At 36.9% G+C, this 16,704-nt stretch overlaps 1 protein-coding gene across 4 annotated transcripts; it reads right to left on the bottom strand.

The window, feature by feature from the left end:
* Positions 1–220: 220 nt before the first annotated feature.
* MTRF1L (mitochondrial translation release factor 1 like) lies at positions 221–13,213 on the bottom strand. 4 transcript variants are annotated; one of them, XR_015550113.1, is made up of 8 exons: positions 12,377–13,212; positions 7,378–7,457; positions 5,358–5,541; positions 4,698–4,861; positions 2,726–2,843; positions 2,468–2,574; positions 1,395–1,629; positions 592–613 (listed from the first exon to the last, which is right to left on the bottom strand). XR_015550113.1 is itself a non-coding variant. In XM_004440689.3 (7 exons), exons 1-7 carry the CDS (start codon positions 12,807–12,809, stop codon positions 413–415), a joined length of 1,317 nt encoding a protein of 438 aa, XP_004440746.2. In that variant the 5' UTR covers positions 12,810–13,201; the 3' UTR covers positions 221–412. The 4 variants fall into 4 exon arrangements, 3 of the variants coding, with proteins under 3 accessions (XP_004440746.2, XP_087281246.1, XP_087281247.1); XM_004440689.3 differs by lacking the exon at positions 2,468–2,574 and having other exon boundaries at positions 221–613; positions 1,395–1,531; positions 12,377–13,201; XM_087425120.1 differs by lacking the exon at positions 592–613 and having other exon boundaries at positions 1,405–1,531.
* Positions 13,214–16,704: the final 3,491 nt, after the last annotated feature.

Here is a 16,704-nt window from a genome sequence, read left to right as displayed (position 1 = left end):
TAAAAATTATTTATATCAAAATTATTCCTGTTCAAATTAATGGTATGGTTTCTGTCTCCTGACTAGACCTTGATTAATACAGTATTTACTGTTGTATTTCTATTTTATGTTTGCAGGAATAAACCAAATTTTTGATCATTCATTAAATATTCTACATAAAACAAAGGACTAGTTTTCTGTTTCTACTTCTTGTAAGGAAGAGTCCAAAATATACAACCAGTCATGGTTATAATGTATGTTTTTTATTAATACATTAAGAGAAGATTTATATAAATTATCTATGACTTAAAAGTATGCTTACTTTCAACTGTTAACTGATGTTTTTCAAGAATACTGGTGAGTATTTACACACGATGCAATTTACAGTAGTAGAATTTTCATAAGCTATAAAAGTCTTTAATAACCAATCAACTTAAACTTTTTTGGAAATAATTTCTACTAAAGATTCATAATCAGCGTAGTCCTTCAATGACTGTACAACTTCATCCAGTAGATACCCTCCTTGCATAAAAGTTTCAAGATCATGAAGTGACTTGTTTATTCTGTGATCTGTGACCCGGTTCTGTGGAAAATTATACGTTCTTATTTTCTCTGACCTTCCTTTAGTTCCAATCTATACATATATATAAAAAGATATACAGTTAGAGTCAGGGCAACTAAACCTACAAATTTAACCTACCTGGAGATTAAGCTCTTGATTTATAATTTGAAGCACATTGTAAGAACTAAGTTTTAAACATTGTGAATCCTCAGATAACATGGGATCCTCATGACAGAGAAAAAAGAATATGGGCGTTAAGGTCCGACAGATTAGTATGTGAATTCTCTCTCTGCCATTTCAATGCTCTATGACTTCAGGCGATTTATTTCAACTCTGAACTTTAGTTTCCCCATCTGTAAATATAGACAAATAATACCTACTACATAGTGATGATGTACCCATACAGCCTAGCAAATAGTTGATATTCAGATGGTAGCTAAATATATATATTTTTATGAATTAATCTGGTCATCTTCAGTGACGACGAAGTGATGAATTTCTCATAATAAAGAATTAATAAAAGGGTTCTGTTGTTATAAAACTAAATACCAAACAGGAATAAAGTTAAGTTCAGGTTGCTTTCCAACTTTCTTCCATAATTTTCAAAGGATTCAAAAATGAATAGGGACTCTGTATATCTTTTAAGTAATGACTAAGTCTGAGAAATACACCCTTGAATACAGAAAACAGGCAGAGTATAAGATTACTATATAAAACAAGTATAGCCCTTGGTTGAGCTACTTGAATTGTTTTCTTATTTTGACAAATACATTAAAACAATTATACCATATAAAAACTGGGCTATCTAAAAATATTTTTATCCTTTAAAAGCATTTTTAAAATTCAGTTTTACCTGAATTTTTCTAGCATTATATCTTTTACTTGTTTCTTCTTCTACATGCATGCTGTATAGTTTTGCACGTAACTTTTTCATAGCCATCTCTCTATTTTTCAGTTGCGATCTCTCTTGTTGGCATTCGGAAACAACACCTGAATAGTGTTATGAGAATTAAAGAGTTTTAATAGAAAAATCTTCTTCATTTATTATCAAGGAATACTCCTTTGCCTTCTCATCCTTTTTCTTCTTCCTTTATGAGGAGAAAAAATAGGACTCTTATAAAACTGAAAATTTAAGTTTGAGCTATAGGGTAAAGTATTTCCATATTAAAGGCATACGTACTAAACAATAAGCATTAATCGTTTAATATGGATTATCTTCCTAAACCCTCAACTAGCCACCATTTTTTTAAGTAAAACTACTCACAGAAATTAAAATATAAAAGTTAATCCTATTATCAGAGATAATCACTAATAATATTTTTGAGGATTTCCATCCATTTTTTTTATCTTCCTGTTAACATACTATGTATTATATAAGACATCATTTTAAAGTTTAACATGAAGATTTCCTCATATTTAAAACAAAAACATATCAATCACTCCCATCAACCACTAATGATCAATGGGAATTATGCCTATTTGAGGTAGGTCATAGTAAGAGATTCTTGTATTTTTCTTAGATAACTGAGATTTGCTATCCATATGCTCTTTATCACCTGTAAATCACTGCAATAACACTTATAAAACACATTTAGTTTTATCTAGTAGTATATTGAAGGCTTAAGAAACATTTAGATATAGCTCCATTGCCTATCTAGAATCAGAACCCCTGGAGGTCCATGGAGGGACTTAATGGAAAGCCCCTGAAATTTATATGTAAAACTTTGCATATAAGTATGTTTCTGGGTAGGAGGTCCAAGCTTTCATTTTCTCAAAGGAGTCCATGTCCTCCTCCCTTCAAAAAAAAAAAGGCTAAGAACTAGTGATTTAGAGCATTTTTTGATAAAGAAGAACCCATGACAATGACTTTACTGTGAGGATTTTTTTAATAGCGATATCTATTAAGTATAAACTTGAGAAAGCTACCTGGAAGGACTATCCACACCTTCTCTTCATAGTGACTAATAACGGAAATTCCCTGGGCTTGGATCCCTCCGTCTTCCTGGCTTTGCAATTATCCTGCAGAGTTTCAGCTAAGAATTTTAAATAAATCAAGTATTTAATAACAATCCTTAATACTATATATTCCTCTGGTAAGTGATGATCTATTTCAGTGGAAAATCAGACAAGTCATTCAGAATTTGATTTCTTTTTTCAATGTTTCATGTTGAAATAGGTGCATACCTGTAGGAAGATGAACTATCCGGACAGCACTGTCTGTGGTATTTACATGCTGCCCCCCAGCTCCACTGGCTCGCTTAGTATCAATTCTCAAATCTTTAGGATTAATCACCAGATTAATCTATATACAAGAGGAAAAGTTGGGATTTAAAGATATTAGATGTATGAACTGTTCAAAGGCAAGAACTATCCATTTATAAATATAAATACATGTTATGTATAGAGTTTATATAAGATTTAGAAGGTTTAATTTTATAAATAGAAAGCAGTTAGAAGGATACCATTTTTTTATGTGTGTGTGAGGAAGATCAGCCCTGAGCTAACATCTGATGCCAATCCTCCTCTTTTTTGCTGAGGAAGATTGGCCCTGGGCCAATCTTCCTCAGCCTTTTACATGGGACACCGCCCATCTTCCTCCACCTTTTACATGGGACACCGCCACAGCATGGCTTGACAAGCGGTGCATCGGTGTGCACCTGGGATCCGAACCTGCGAACCCCGGGCCGCTGAAGCAGAGCGCGTGCACTTAACCGCCGCGCCAGTGGGCCGGCCCCAGAAGGATACCGTTTTCTAAACTTTTCTTTTTGGAAGAGTAGTGGATCAAAATATAATACAAAATAAAAACAAACACTCCCTAATCCTCAAAAACTGGGCTTTCTCTGTAAATTACCCTCTTCTTATTACATAAACTGTAGAACTTAGCTATTATTAGAAACGTAAATATAAGAGCTAAAATGAGATTTTTGTGGAATATTTCTGAGTTCAAAAAGACTTGAGCAGAGGAAAAAAACAATGCTAGCTTAAGAACTATGACAAGGGCTTATTTTGTTTAATTTTAAATAAAGGAGGACTTAAACATATTTGGAGGCAGAGGCAAATGGAAATGGCAAAGCGAAGAAGTCAAAGGTATAGACCCAATTCATAGATACACTGGGATCTGACGTCAGGATAATGCTCTGTCCTGGGAGTCACCATCAAAAGCACTAGATCTAAAAAGCTTTGTCTCATGAACAACTATGGACCACCCTGTGACATGTCCACAACCCTGGCAGTAGGAAATCTACCACTCACAGGCCCTCTCTGTCTCCCTGTATGGCTCCTTTTTACAGTTGCTATAGAATTAAATGAGATGATACATGGATCTCAGTCTCCGATCTTTTCCTGAAAACTCCTTCCATCTCTAAGATGCTTAAACCAACATGACTATATCTAGGTATGGCTTCTGCCATTTATTCTACTTCACTTTCTGCCTTAACTGTGCGGTTCCTCATCTAGGCTTCATACAAAAATTAGGTAAAAAGAAAGGAACTCCATTAACTCAGAGAGTCAAATAGCACTTTCCCCCAAAATGAATGAACAGAAACTCGCAATTAAACTTCCTTCGCAAATCATTCATACTTCATCCTGAGAAACATGTCAAATATTTCCTATCACTTTTCAGCAGAAGGGATATAAGCAACAGAACTTCTCAACTGAGTTATTTTACAATATTATATAGACTGAAAATCTGCTTTGTGAGAATAAAGTATACTCATTATGAACACTAAATTTCCATTTTAATGTGATTGGGTTATGAAGCAGCAATTCTCTTAAGTAGTTACCCTTGTTAAAACAGCATTCTTGCTATTAATACTCTGGGAACCAGTCACAGAAAGCAAAAGTCATTATAAAGGTAGTTCTTAAACCTTATTTAAAAAAGGTTAATATTGTTTTTTCTATAGAGATGGTCTCAAAATAACAACTTTAAGCTTAGTGGTGGTGAAAAATTACTAAATAGACAATGCCAGACTAGATCATTTATACATTGTAAGATCATCCTTTTTGGACTGAGATAATAGATTCTTAAAAACAACTCAATATGTGATGAAGGTCAAATGATAAGAAAAGGAGATACTCAATTCAGTAAAGTGAGTGTTACTCCAGGGACAAGGCACTGTGCTAGGCCCAGGATTCCAAGGAGAAGGGATAGCCTCACCTCAGTAGGTTGGGGTAATATGGCTACAGTCATGGTGCTAGTGTGGATGCGGCCTTGCTTCTCTGTCTTCGGCACTCTTTGTACCCTGTGCACACCTCCTTCAAATTTCATGTGCCTATAGGCTTCTGAACCCCCAATGCTGGCAGATGCATGTCTAAGGCCACCTTGAAAATATTGGGAACACAGAATTCTTTTATTATTCCTACCATTTATGAACAATTGACCATCACTTCTATTATCTTGAAATATATTTAAAAGAGCTACAATATAGGCATATAGATTGTAAAACATATTGAAAAACTTAAGTAAATCTATGATATTCATTGTTTTAATACTTAATATCTTTATTGTTTATAATTCTTAAACATAAAGCATTTATGGTGTTAATGAACTGGTTCAATAACACATCTAAAAGACCAACTTTAAAAGACTATTAGTCATTCAATGGTCAGTATTGAATAACTAACATTTTATAGGCCATTTCAAAATTGGTGTATTTGCATTCAAAATTATTAAGTAAATGATGTACATAAAACTACATAAGCAGCCTTACAAATCAATTCTAAAGCTTAGTTATGGTCTTTCCAACCCTCTTCCTAGGACACATGTAGATAAATTAAATCTACACTTTTCCCAAAACAAATTAAACAGTTTACTGACCTATTTCACTTGGAAAATATTCCAGGGTTTCAAAATGCCATCTTTTAAATGCAGCATATTTCTGATACATATCAAATATCTCTGAAGTAAACAACATTGCCTCCTGACCCCCAACTCCTGCAGTTACCTCCAGGATCAAATCATTTTCATCTGTTTCTTCTGAGGGAACCAAAAGTAAGATAATCTGTAAAGAGAAAAACATCGCCCTTCCTATAATTAAGAATTATTTAAAACTTAAAAAAAAAAGCTAAATGATTAGATGCAGAATTTTAAATATTTACTTAAAGTTTCTCTAAGGAAATACTTTGTTGATTACTGTTCAACCATCTTGCCAATTAGAACCGTATAATGCATAACTTCTAAAAAATATTAATGTTACATCTTATTATAAATGCTATAAGGTCCAGCTAAAACTCAAAGGTTTGTTTTTATTACTTTTTGTTCTTCATGTATACTTTACTTCAGTTCTCTCTTCAGTTAATAATTAAGTGCTTGCTGTGATAAGGACACTCTATTGTATGTAGAATGCAAAAGAAGATTCTAACTCCTTTTGAAATTTACAGCCTAGTATGGCAGGGAAAAAAAAGCATTCAAATTGCATTTGTATTTTTTTTAAGCTTCTTCAATATGGAAAATAAACTTGCAATTTTGGAACTGAAAAGGCCCTTAAAGATGATCTGGTCCAATTCCCCCATTTTACATGTAAAGGAAAATAAGGTTAACAGAGGTTAAAATGACTTGTTAAAGGGCAAAGTACTAGTTATTGGCAGAGCAGGCATAAGAACGCAAATCCTTCTGCCTAGCATCAGTCTTCCTTCTATTACAATAATATGTTTCATACTTCAGTATGTACTAATTAAGGGGTTATAGAATAAAAGCTTCTTAGATTAGGTGAATTAAATAAGAAAAGCCACCAATATTTATTGGTTCTTTAGTACATGACAGGCACTCTGCTAAACACTTTACATACTTTAATTCTTAAAATAATCTTGGGTGGGTACTATGAACAGCTCCCCTTAAGATGTGAAAAACAAATTTAAGTTTAGTTGAGTGATCTAGTTGCCCAATATCATACAGCTAGAAAGGGAAGAGCTAGAATAGGAACCCAAGTCTACCTGAATTCTGAAATATCACACTTGACAACATGATCATTCAAATCCTGAAGTAACAAATGATAGAATTTACATGTCTGTCAATTACTAGCCAGTGAACAGAAACCTTTAATATATTTATGTCCATTTCACAAAAAAATTAGAAAATTGGTAGAAAGCAAGTTACACAAGACTTTTCTCTCTATAGTGGAACTTTCCTTCTAGCACAGGTGATGCGGACATGAATTTTTGATGAGTTCCACGTTTGGCTAGAGAAGAGCTGGAACCTCTAAGTTAAGCACCCCCTTTCCAGCCTCCTTCCTCACCTTACCATGTTCTTTCACTTATATCCCCAGAGATAACTGCTGTAAACCTTTAAGCTCTGCTTTACAAAATTAGCAAAGTGGTTCTAATTTCATATACTGTAATGATTACTCTTCATCTAACTCCTGTATGTTCTCCTGCAATTCTCCTAGATATAAAACCGAAGCAAAACAATTCAGTTCTAGAAGTCCTGAGGGCCTAATCTGGGTCTGGCACTCTATTAGTGCCAGAGACACAAAGATAAAGAGATATTCCTGCTCCCAGGGAGCTCACAATCCATGGTCATTCCATGACCTCTTTTACTCATCATCTACACCCATCCTCACCTCTCTTAAAAAACCAAGAGGGCAAATATAACACCAATATTTCATTGCCTTTCCAGCAAATCTTATTAATGTGACATTGATCTTTCTTTCAGAGCTCTATAATCCTATTAGTATGACAGAAATAGGACCACACAGAATATGCTTTTTCTTGCTTTAAAAAACAGTTTATAATTCTAAATACTAACAAGCTGGTTAGTTCTTGAATTGTTTTTATAAACTTCTAATAAAATTCATTAGAAGTAGTAGCACAAATGTTTACTCTTTGCACAAATACCATACCTGATGCTTCAACTGAGTTATTTCTTTTTGACACAAAGTTATTTCATTCTCTGCAAGTTTCCTTAAGTCTTCATTTTCATCTAAGAAAAAAAGGCAGTAGGTTGTTTTCCTTAATTAGTGTTAAAATGCCAAAAGAAGTCAAGGTAATAGTTTTATTGTTATTGTAGCTGAAGGGAAAAATAAAATGTCTTTATTGTACTTTTAATAACTGTCATTAATTGAAAGTAGCATTGTATGCATAGTTTTCATAAGCATGTAGCTTTAAAAAAACAGAAAAACCTTTTTTCCTGATGACAGAAGAAAGTATAAGTAAAATTAAAAAAGAAAAAAGTTTATAGAAAAATATAAAGAAACTAGTAAACTTTTCTATAATTCTACCTCCATGAAATATTCATATTAACAAATATATTTTTAGTTTTCCAACTTACTGTACAATAATAATAAAAGCATGGAGCTAGTCAGAAAGACCAGACGGGGAATAGAAGCTTTCATCAGTTAAACCACACTGAATCAAAAACTGGAAAGTTATTATCTTATGTTTCATTAATATAAGTATCCACCCAAACATTTAAAATCTGCCTGATGTTTACAGAATTGTTTACATGAAGTACGCGTCTCTCTCAGGCTTAACCTACTTCTTATTTCATCTTTGAGTTTTCATTTTTATCTTACAAATTGTACTTTCTCATTCCTCTATCCTATGGACAATATGCAGCCTACAGAAATGAGAGAAGGGGAAATTTTTTTTAGCTATTACAAATTGCTCTCTGTTGAAAGATCAAACTTTACAAAGTATCAGTTTGTATGCCATTTATTAAGAACCAACTATGCTGGGAACTGGGGATAATAATAAAGGCAGGATTTGAGATAATTTTAGTTTCCTTATGTTTTTCTAGGGGAGAAAAAGTCACAAAGAATAACAACGTAAATCACTATGTGATTAAATATTAAAATAGTAGCACAGTGAAGGATTTTTGTGTGTTTATTTCTGGGATGGACTGAAAAAGGAATGAAGGATTAACTCAAGGAGAGAATGACAACAACAAAATTGACATTAGCAGTACAGCAAGTATTGGTGGAAAGGCAGGAAATTATTTTGGCAAGAATTTGGTATGGAAGAAATTTGGTGAAATGGAAAATGTGTTGAATTAGGAAAAGGAAAAATGAATTCTAGCCATAGTTCAACCACTCAAGTTCTCTAAGGGGAACACACGCAACTTCTCTGAGTCTCAGTTACCTCAAGAGTAAAATGAAAGGTCTGACCTGGATGATCTCTAAGATGCCTTTCAGTTCTGAAATGCAGTGTTCTGTAAGGCTAAGGAGATTGGAACTAAAGTCTGGAAGTAATTTAATTTTTATACTACATCTTATTTAACCCAGTATACCCAAAACATTATCATTTCACTGTATAATCAAAGAATATTAAATTTTTATATATTAAGTCTTTGAAATCTGGTATGTTTTTTACACTTACAGCACATCTCCATTCAGACTAGCCACACTGCAGGTGCTCAATAACCACACGTGGCTAATGGCTACTATACCGGACAGTGAAGCTCTACAGGATTTAGACTGAGGAGTTATTCCTAGGCAATGGAAATATACTAGTTCTTTAACTTCTCCTTCAATATTATTAATTAACATATATTTACTGGGCACCTACCACATGCCTGCCTTCTCCTTCTCCTCTGCTTAAAATGTTTTTGTTTTCCCCATGTTATAAGAGTCCTTTTCTCTTCAACCCTTCAAACCACTTATTGTCACCCCCCTCTTTCCCCACCCAAACTCCTGGAGATTAAATGCCATGTTTATTCTTTCTCTTTTGTTAATTCTCATTTACTTCTCAAGTTGTTACATTGGATTCCATAATCATGTTAATCCCCTACTTGAAATTTTCTTTAATTGGTTTCTACAGCTTCATTTATCTTGTTCAAGGTGTCAAAGCTCTGCCTGTTCTTTCTTGATCTTTTATAGCTTCCTCCTCTGCCTGTTCCTCAAATCCTATGTATTTCTGGCTTTTCTGGTGTCTTGTTTCTATCTGTACAAATTCTTCCTGAGTATTCTCATCTACTTCCAAGGTTTACTTTATCAAGTATATGCTGCGAGTTCTCATATGATTACTCCGGCTCAATTCTTCTCCTATGCCAGTAGTTTTTTTCCCCCTAGATCGTATCTTTATCTGAATATCCTTATCTGAATGTCCTTATAGGTACTTCTAGCTTGATATGGCTGTTCAGCACAAAACTCATCTTTTTCCTAAATTTGATCCAACTTTTATATCCTCATCTTAATTAACAGTACATTCATGCTCTGAAGCCAGAAGCCTAAGACTTTTCTTAGAATTCTGCCTCTCCTTCAGCATTCTCAGGACATAAGACACCAAATCCTGACTGTTGTTACTCAGAATGTCTTGTGAGTCAGGCCCGTGCCTACCACCACCTCTGCCTTGGTCTGTTTCCTCACTGGCCTTTCAGCCACCAGGGTGCCTGGAGAATACTCCAATTCATCCTCAACACTGATGCCAACATTAATCTTTCTTTAAAAAGATGTCACGGGGCCAGCCCGGTGGCGCTAAGTGTGCATGCTCTGCTTCGGCAGCCCAGGGTTCGTGGGTTCGGATCGCGGGCGCATACCAACGCACCACTTGTCAAGCCATGCTGTGGCGGCGTCCCATATAAAATAGAGGAAGATAGGCAGGGATATTAGCCCAGGGCCAATCTTCCTCAGCAAAAATAGAAGGACTGGCATCCGATGTTAGCTCAGGGCTGATCTTCCACACATACGCACACACACAAAAAGTCACTTCTCTGCTTAAAAACATGTGCTAACTTCTCAAGGTTTATAGGAACAAATCCAGATTCTTTGTCATGCAAGGCTCTTAACTGTCTTTCTGATTTCAAGTTTCTATTACATTATCAACTCCCACACCTACTCTATGCTCCTGCCATATTATATCTCCCACTTTGGTACTCTATCCTTGCTGGTCACCTCTGCCTTCAGTTCCCTTCTCTTGCACTATCTGGCAACCTCCTGCTTACCCTTCAAGATCTATTTAAACTCCAGCCTTTGCTTTTTATGACACCCTGCTATTAAAACAAAATAAACACTCATCCACTTATTTTTTTTACTTAACTTCTTAAACATCTCTCTTCTTCACTAGGCTGTAAGCTCCTAAAAAGTAGTTCCATACTTTTTCAGTAATTAGTGGTATCTGACATAGTAAGAACTCAGGAGTTACTGAATGATATTTTCTGCTGTTTTTAAGCTGAGTTGCATTCTGCCAGCAACAATTTTCTAACATTCTGTTTACTTCTGTATAGTTTGATTTTCAAAATATTTAACCCCAGAGCCGGCCCCGTGGCATAGTGGTTAAGTTCTCGTGCTCTGCTTCGGTGGCCTGGAGTTCACAGGTTCGGATCTTGGGCACGAACCTATGCACTGCTTACCAAGCCATGCTGTGGCAGCGTCCCACATATAAAGTAGAGGAAGATGGGCACAGCTGTTAGCCCAGGGCCAATCTTCCTCAGCAAAAAGAGAAGGATTGGCAACAGATGTTAGCTCAGGGCTAATCTTCCTCGCAAAAACAAACAAAAAATATTTAACCCCTAAATCCACTTGGAGTTTAAGCTTGGCTCAAACTCTGAAACCAACTTAATTTTTCCCCAAAAGATATTTTTCCCACTACCCTTAATTAATCCTTTTTTTACACTCTGGGCATCTGCCTTTTCTCTTAAGTCATTTAATTTAGATCTCCTTAACTTTCACCTAGACTACTGCATTAACTTTCTGTTTTCCACGGCATCTTCAATCTCATTTCAGGTTGACTGCTAAACTACCACGAATCAAGCTTCCTAAGCAACAAAGCTATTTGTATCATCCACTCCCCAATCTAAAAGCTTCTGCTGGCTCCCTTTGGCCAAGAGAATAAAATCAACCTTTTTAGATTAGTATTTGACACCCCCCCCAAATGTTTCATCTTGCCACTCTCCATAACTTCTTCTCTCCCTTGGTTAACAAAGAGTACAGGGATTAAGGGCAGGGGATTTGGAGTCAGTCCAATTCAAACTCCATTCTTTAAAAGCTGTAACCTGAGCCAAGTTATTTTACCTCTCTGCCTCAGGTTCCTTTTCTGGTGCGTGAGGCTAATAGTACCTACCTCACAGTTTGTTATATGAACTGGATGACTTAATACACAAAGAAAGCTCAACAAAACTTGGAGTATGATAAAGGATCAATAAAGGTTAAACTATTAATATATCTTCTAAGGGTGGGCCTTTATCCCTGCACAAGGCCTTCCCAATAAGTTCTTGCTCTCCTAGGTCGTTATGTAGATATCTGTTCTTACTCTTCAGCTGTATTATAACTCATTCTTTCTCCCCACGAATAGACTATGACCTTCTCTAGAGCCTTGTTACCCCAAGTGTGGTCCATGGACTAGCAGCTCGGCATCTCTGAGAGCTGGTACAAATGCAGAAACTTAGACCTCACCCAGATCTGAATACACACTAATCTTGTTAAAATCTTGTTAAACCTTGTGAAACTAATCTTGTTAAAAATGCACACGTGTTAAAAAGTATGTGTCTAGGTCTCAGATTCTGAGTCACAAGTCTGCTTTTAGCACGCCCCTCTCCTGACGCTATTGCAGGTGGTCCCTTTCCCACACTTTGAGAAACACCGCTCTGGAGTCCCCAACAGGGATAGTGCCTTATTTGTCCTTGGTGAGCTGATGCTCTTCTGCCCGAATACACAACCAATGAACTTCCACTTAAGTTGTGTAAAAGGGGGCGGAGCACTGCATCCAGGGAGCACGAGGGCTCAAACAGGCGAGGATGGGATCAGAGCGCACATGATGCCTTGCTCTCGGCTTCAAACCAAAATGGGCTGCAGTTGAGTACAGAGCCTCCAACCCCGGGAGCGCGTGGACACCTGACCAGCGGCTTAGTGGAAAAGGCGAACGAAGACTGTGCTCCGAGTCCCGGTCCCCGCGCCCGGCGCTTACCATGCAGCAAGTGCTCGGTCTCCCGCAGCTCCTGCTCCTTCTCGCTCAGCAGTTTGGCTGCCGCCGCCAGCTCAGGCCCCCCGACCTGCAACGGGGCTTCAGCCCCCGCCTGGCGCTCGAGGAAGGCGCGCAAGGGCCCGCCGCGGGCGAACAGCTCCTCCAGCGGCGGGCTGCCGCAGCTTACGTGCCGGCGGGCCGGGCCAGCAGCGCGGCGGGCCCAGAGACACCGAGCAGCACTCCACAGAAGCCGGGGCCGCATCGCCGAGCCGCCACCTCCGAGGCGGAGCACAGCCGCAAGTTTTGGAAAGGGCGAGTCTCGCGACACCGCGCGGTGCTTGGAAATACGGGCGAGAGTTGACCGGGCCCCGCCCAGCGCACGCGCCGCTTTTAAAGGGCCTCCCGGAAGCCTCGGCGGGAACTTCCGGCCAGGCATTTAAACGTGGCGTTATTCGCGGAGGCCGGAAGTTGAGGGGGCGGAGCGGAAAGCGATGGGGGCGGTGGCTCCGGGCACCCCGTCAGAACGCTTGGTCGGGAACGCTTCCTCGGATTTGCTGGGCCGTGGGGTGGGAAGTCCTCTCCAGAGCCAGCCTGGCCCCTCGTCTCCAAGAGCCAATTGCAGGACGGGCAGCAGTGTGCGTGTCTACTCTTCATCCCTGTTTCCTGCTTTTCGACGGTGGGCAAGGCTCGCGGTAATGAGGACGTGACAGGTGTCCTCGAAGGCAACCACGGACTGATTGCGCAAAATCTGCTTTCCTGCCCTTGATCTGCCACGTAACTTACCTGCTTTCAGACGAGTCTCCTGCCCGTCCATTCTCACTTACCCCTTGTTATGCTCGGTTGATTTTTCAAGAGGTTGAGTGGTTCCGTGTTCCAGCAGACCACAGCGGAGCAGAGCCTCCAGAGCCCCGCCTCCGGGAGCCCCACCCCCGGCCCTCCCCAGAAAACTTCAGATCGCCGATGGTGCCAGGGATGCAGAAGTTTATTGGTCTAATGCTTTGCATTTTTCAAAAGCCCGCCAGAGGAATGGATATGAGGGAATAAATACAACCAAGAGAAGCCTGGGCATGCAAGCCTTCAACGCCCAGTCTGGGAACTCCCACTGCTAACCGGTTTGAGCAGGAACTGCTAAGGGGTGTTTTCACTGTTGACAAAACTGGAGTACTGAAAAAACTTGTAATTTATTCTTTAAAAAAAAAATCAGATGGTAAAATACGGGAGCCATTGACAAGGTTAAGTCCTCCTTAAGTCAGCTAATCAAAACTATTAAGTATACAATTCTTAGAAAATGAGCTTGCATTGCCTCTATTCATTCCTTAGCTCTACATACAAATGCGAAGTAAAGTGGAAGAATGAGATGCCTCTCCAAATAATAAAAAGCAAAAATAGGTTTTGCCACTTAAAAGCTCCAACTCATTACCTCAATTCTTCGTTTCAGTTAGAATGTGCATTCAAGCCACACTACTTTATAAAATTGTTTTCAGATAGTAGTTGAAACCCATTTTATTTTAATTCTGATCTGAGTGTAGAACGGGATTGATCAGGTTATTTTAATCTTTATTAGAAACAGTTATTTCCCAAGTCTAAACCCAACTTTGAATTTTCTTTTAACCATAGAAATGGTGGGAGTCATTTGAACTCAACATGATAAATCTCTCAGCTGAATTCTCAAAACAAGTCATTTCCAGAATATACTTTATTATTTATAAAAGATGCAAAAATGTAATAAGCAATAAACTTATAGAACAATGTAAAGAATCCAGCCAGAAATTATTTCCCCTCAGATGTATAAGCAATTTAATATCAAGTGTACCTATTACTCCTATAGTGTTACACCAATGAGGAAACAGTAACTTGTCTAAGGATACATTGGTGAATTCTTTATTAATTCAAAACATTTTTAAAAAGTCAATGTAATGCATGTGCATTTTACAATAATATCCATAGGTTTCCACAATATAGTCAAATGAAAACAGCTGTAGTTTGATTTACTTTGAAAACTCAAAGAAATATACCTAGAGACTTCTGAATTTTCTTACATCGTCATGCTCAAATTCTATTACATGTTGAAAATTCTAGCATTTTCAGGAAGTCTATTGTACATAGGTAAAATGATAAAAATAGATTCAAGAAACGGGGAAGAAAAACCCAAAACAACTTAAATTGGAGGAAAAATAATCTGGATTATCTATTCAATTTATAAGTACCTAGAGTTATTCTGGCATTTCAAAATAACCAAGCATGGTGTCCTCTAAATTGTATTCATGCATTCAAAACTTCTTTATTGTCCACTAATAAATATTGTTGGAGTTCAAAATATGGATATAGGTTATTAACTACAATGAACATGGTAGTAAAAAATTACACACATTCGCTATAATAAATTTTACATAACCAAACATTGAAATTATTTTTAATATTTAGCAAACATACTAAAATCATATACAAGAAACATTGTATTTATGACATAGGTGAAAGGAAGGGGGAAAAATCAAGTCTTTTACATTATTCAATATTCAGTGTTCACTGTTCAGTGGAGAGCAATATAGAAAAGTACTCAGCAAAATGATTATCAGTTTAAGTTACCTCTTATGACAGTTCATAAGACTAAAATCTTTACTACCCAAGGGATGTATATTAAGGTAATTATACGGTAGTTCAAAAGGGAAAAGTTCACTTTCACCTCCATTAAGTGAATATTCAAGCTAACACTGTTTTGAGTTTTATTTTCCCATTTCCCTTTCCAGTTCATTGTATTTTCTTCATAGTATTTGTTAGCAGTCATTTCATGGAACCTAATAGCAGTACTGAGGAATCTGAGAATTTTTTTTTCCTTCAGAAGTACTGAGAATCTTTTTAGCTCAGTGTAAATATCCAGTCAATTTACCTCCAATATAATCGCTTAAAAAATGAATTACTTTATAGTGGAGAAACTAAACAAACACTACCTCAGCCAGGTGATCAAGATCAACATCAACAATGATAGGTCATGGTAATGGTATGTACCTTTGATACCATGTGATTTAATGGCACTTTACTTCTCTGGTCTTCCTTCCAAAAACTGATAACACCTGTCTAATAATGGGAAAGACATCAGACAAGTTCCAATTGAGAGACATTTTACAAAATACCAGACCAGTACTCAATACTGTCAAGATCATTAAAAACAAAAGTTTGAGAAACTGTCACAGCTAAGAGGAGCCTAAGGAGACATGATGACTAAATGTAATGTGATATCTTGAATGGGATCCTAGAACAGAAAACGGACATTAGGTAAAAGCTAAGGGAATCTGAATAAAGTGTGGACTCCATACAACCAATCAATATTCGTTCATTAATTTTGACAAATGTCTCATGGGTATGTGGTATATGGAACCTCACTTACTATCTTTGCAATTTTTCTGTAAATCTAAAACTATTCTAAAATAAAGTATAATGAAAAATTTTGTGAACACACAACCACCTTTTACTTTATTATCATAGCAAAATTATACCACCCCAATATTAAAAAGAGTGCTTTTTACTCCATGCCAATATTAACATTTGCTAATGGCCAATCTCTTATAACTTAGTTTTAGCTCTACCCCACACATACAGTCATATGCTGCATAACAAGGTTTTGGTCATCAATGGACCACATATATGACGGTGGTCCTATAAGATTAGTACCATATACTCTAGGTGTATAGTAGGCTATACCATCTAGGTTTGTGTATGTACAATGTGATGTTTGTACAATGACAAAATTGCCTAATGATGAATTTCTCAGAACTTATCCATGTCATTAAGTGACGCATGATTGTATTTATTTGGCAAATTGATATTTATATTTTTCCTATCCTTGCGAATGTTGTTTTATTTCCTTTGGAAATAAAATTTTCGAATGATTTCTCTTATTTAAACTTTGATTTAAACCTACAATATTATACACACACACGCACACACACATCTCTATATATCTGTGTGTGTGTGCGTGTGTGTGAATGTTATTGAAAGAACCATATTGCTTGACTGTAGATTCACTGTGATGTTGGTGAGCTGAAAACAGTGATTTTTGAATCACATTAAACAAAGCAATAAGATGTTCATTTAGTCCTACATCTTAAAACAAGCTTGGTTGTATTTTTTTTGGATGAATAACTAAATCAGATTTTTAAAGTATGGTTTGAAAAAAATAGGGGGAAAGTGCATTAAAATGGCATTTAATACACACATTCCTGAAAAATGGGAATTATTATTGAGCTGGGGAACTTTGATAAAATAATAATATTATATGTAACACTTTACTCTTTCCATGTTTATTTCATTTAATTCTCATGGCCATCCTGTAA

This window comes from Ceratotherium simum, chromosome 38 (assembly GCF_057802395.1).
Source record: "Ceratotherium simum simum isolate JZ-2026a chromosome 38, ASM5780239v1, whole genome shotgun sequence".
NCBI classification, from domain to species: domain Eukaryota; kingdom Metazoa; phylum Chordata; class Mammalia; order Perissodactyla; family Rhinocerotidae; genus Ceratotherium; species Ceratotherium simum.
The sequence above is the reverse complement of the archived record's forward strand: the minus strand, read 5'-3'. Positions and strand labels throughout refer to the sequence as shown.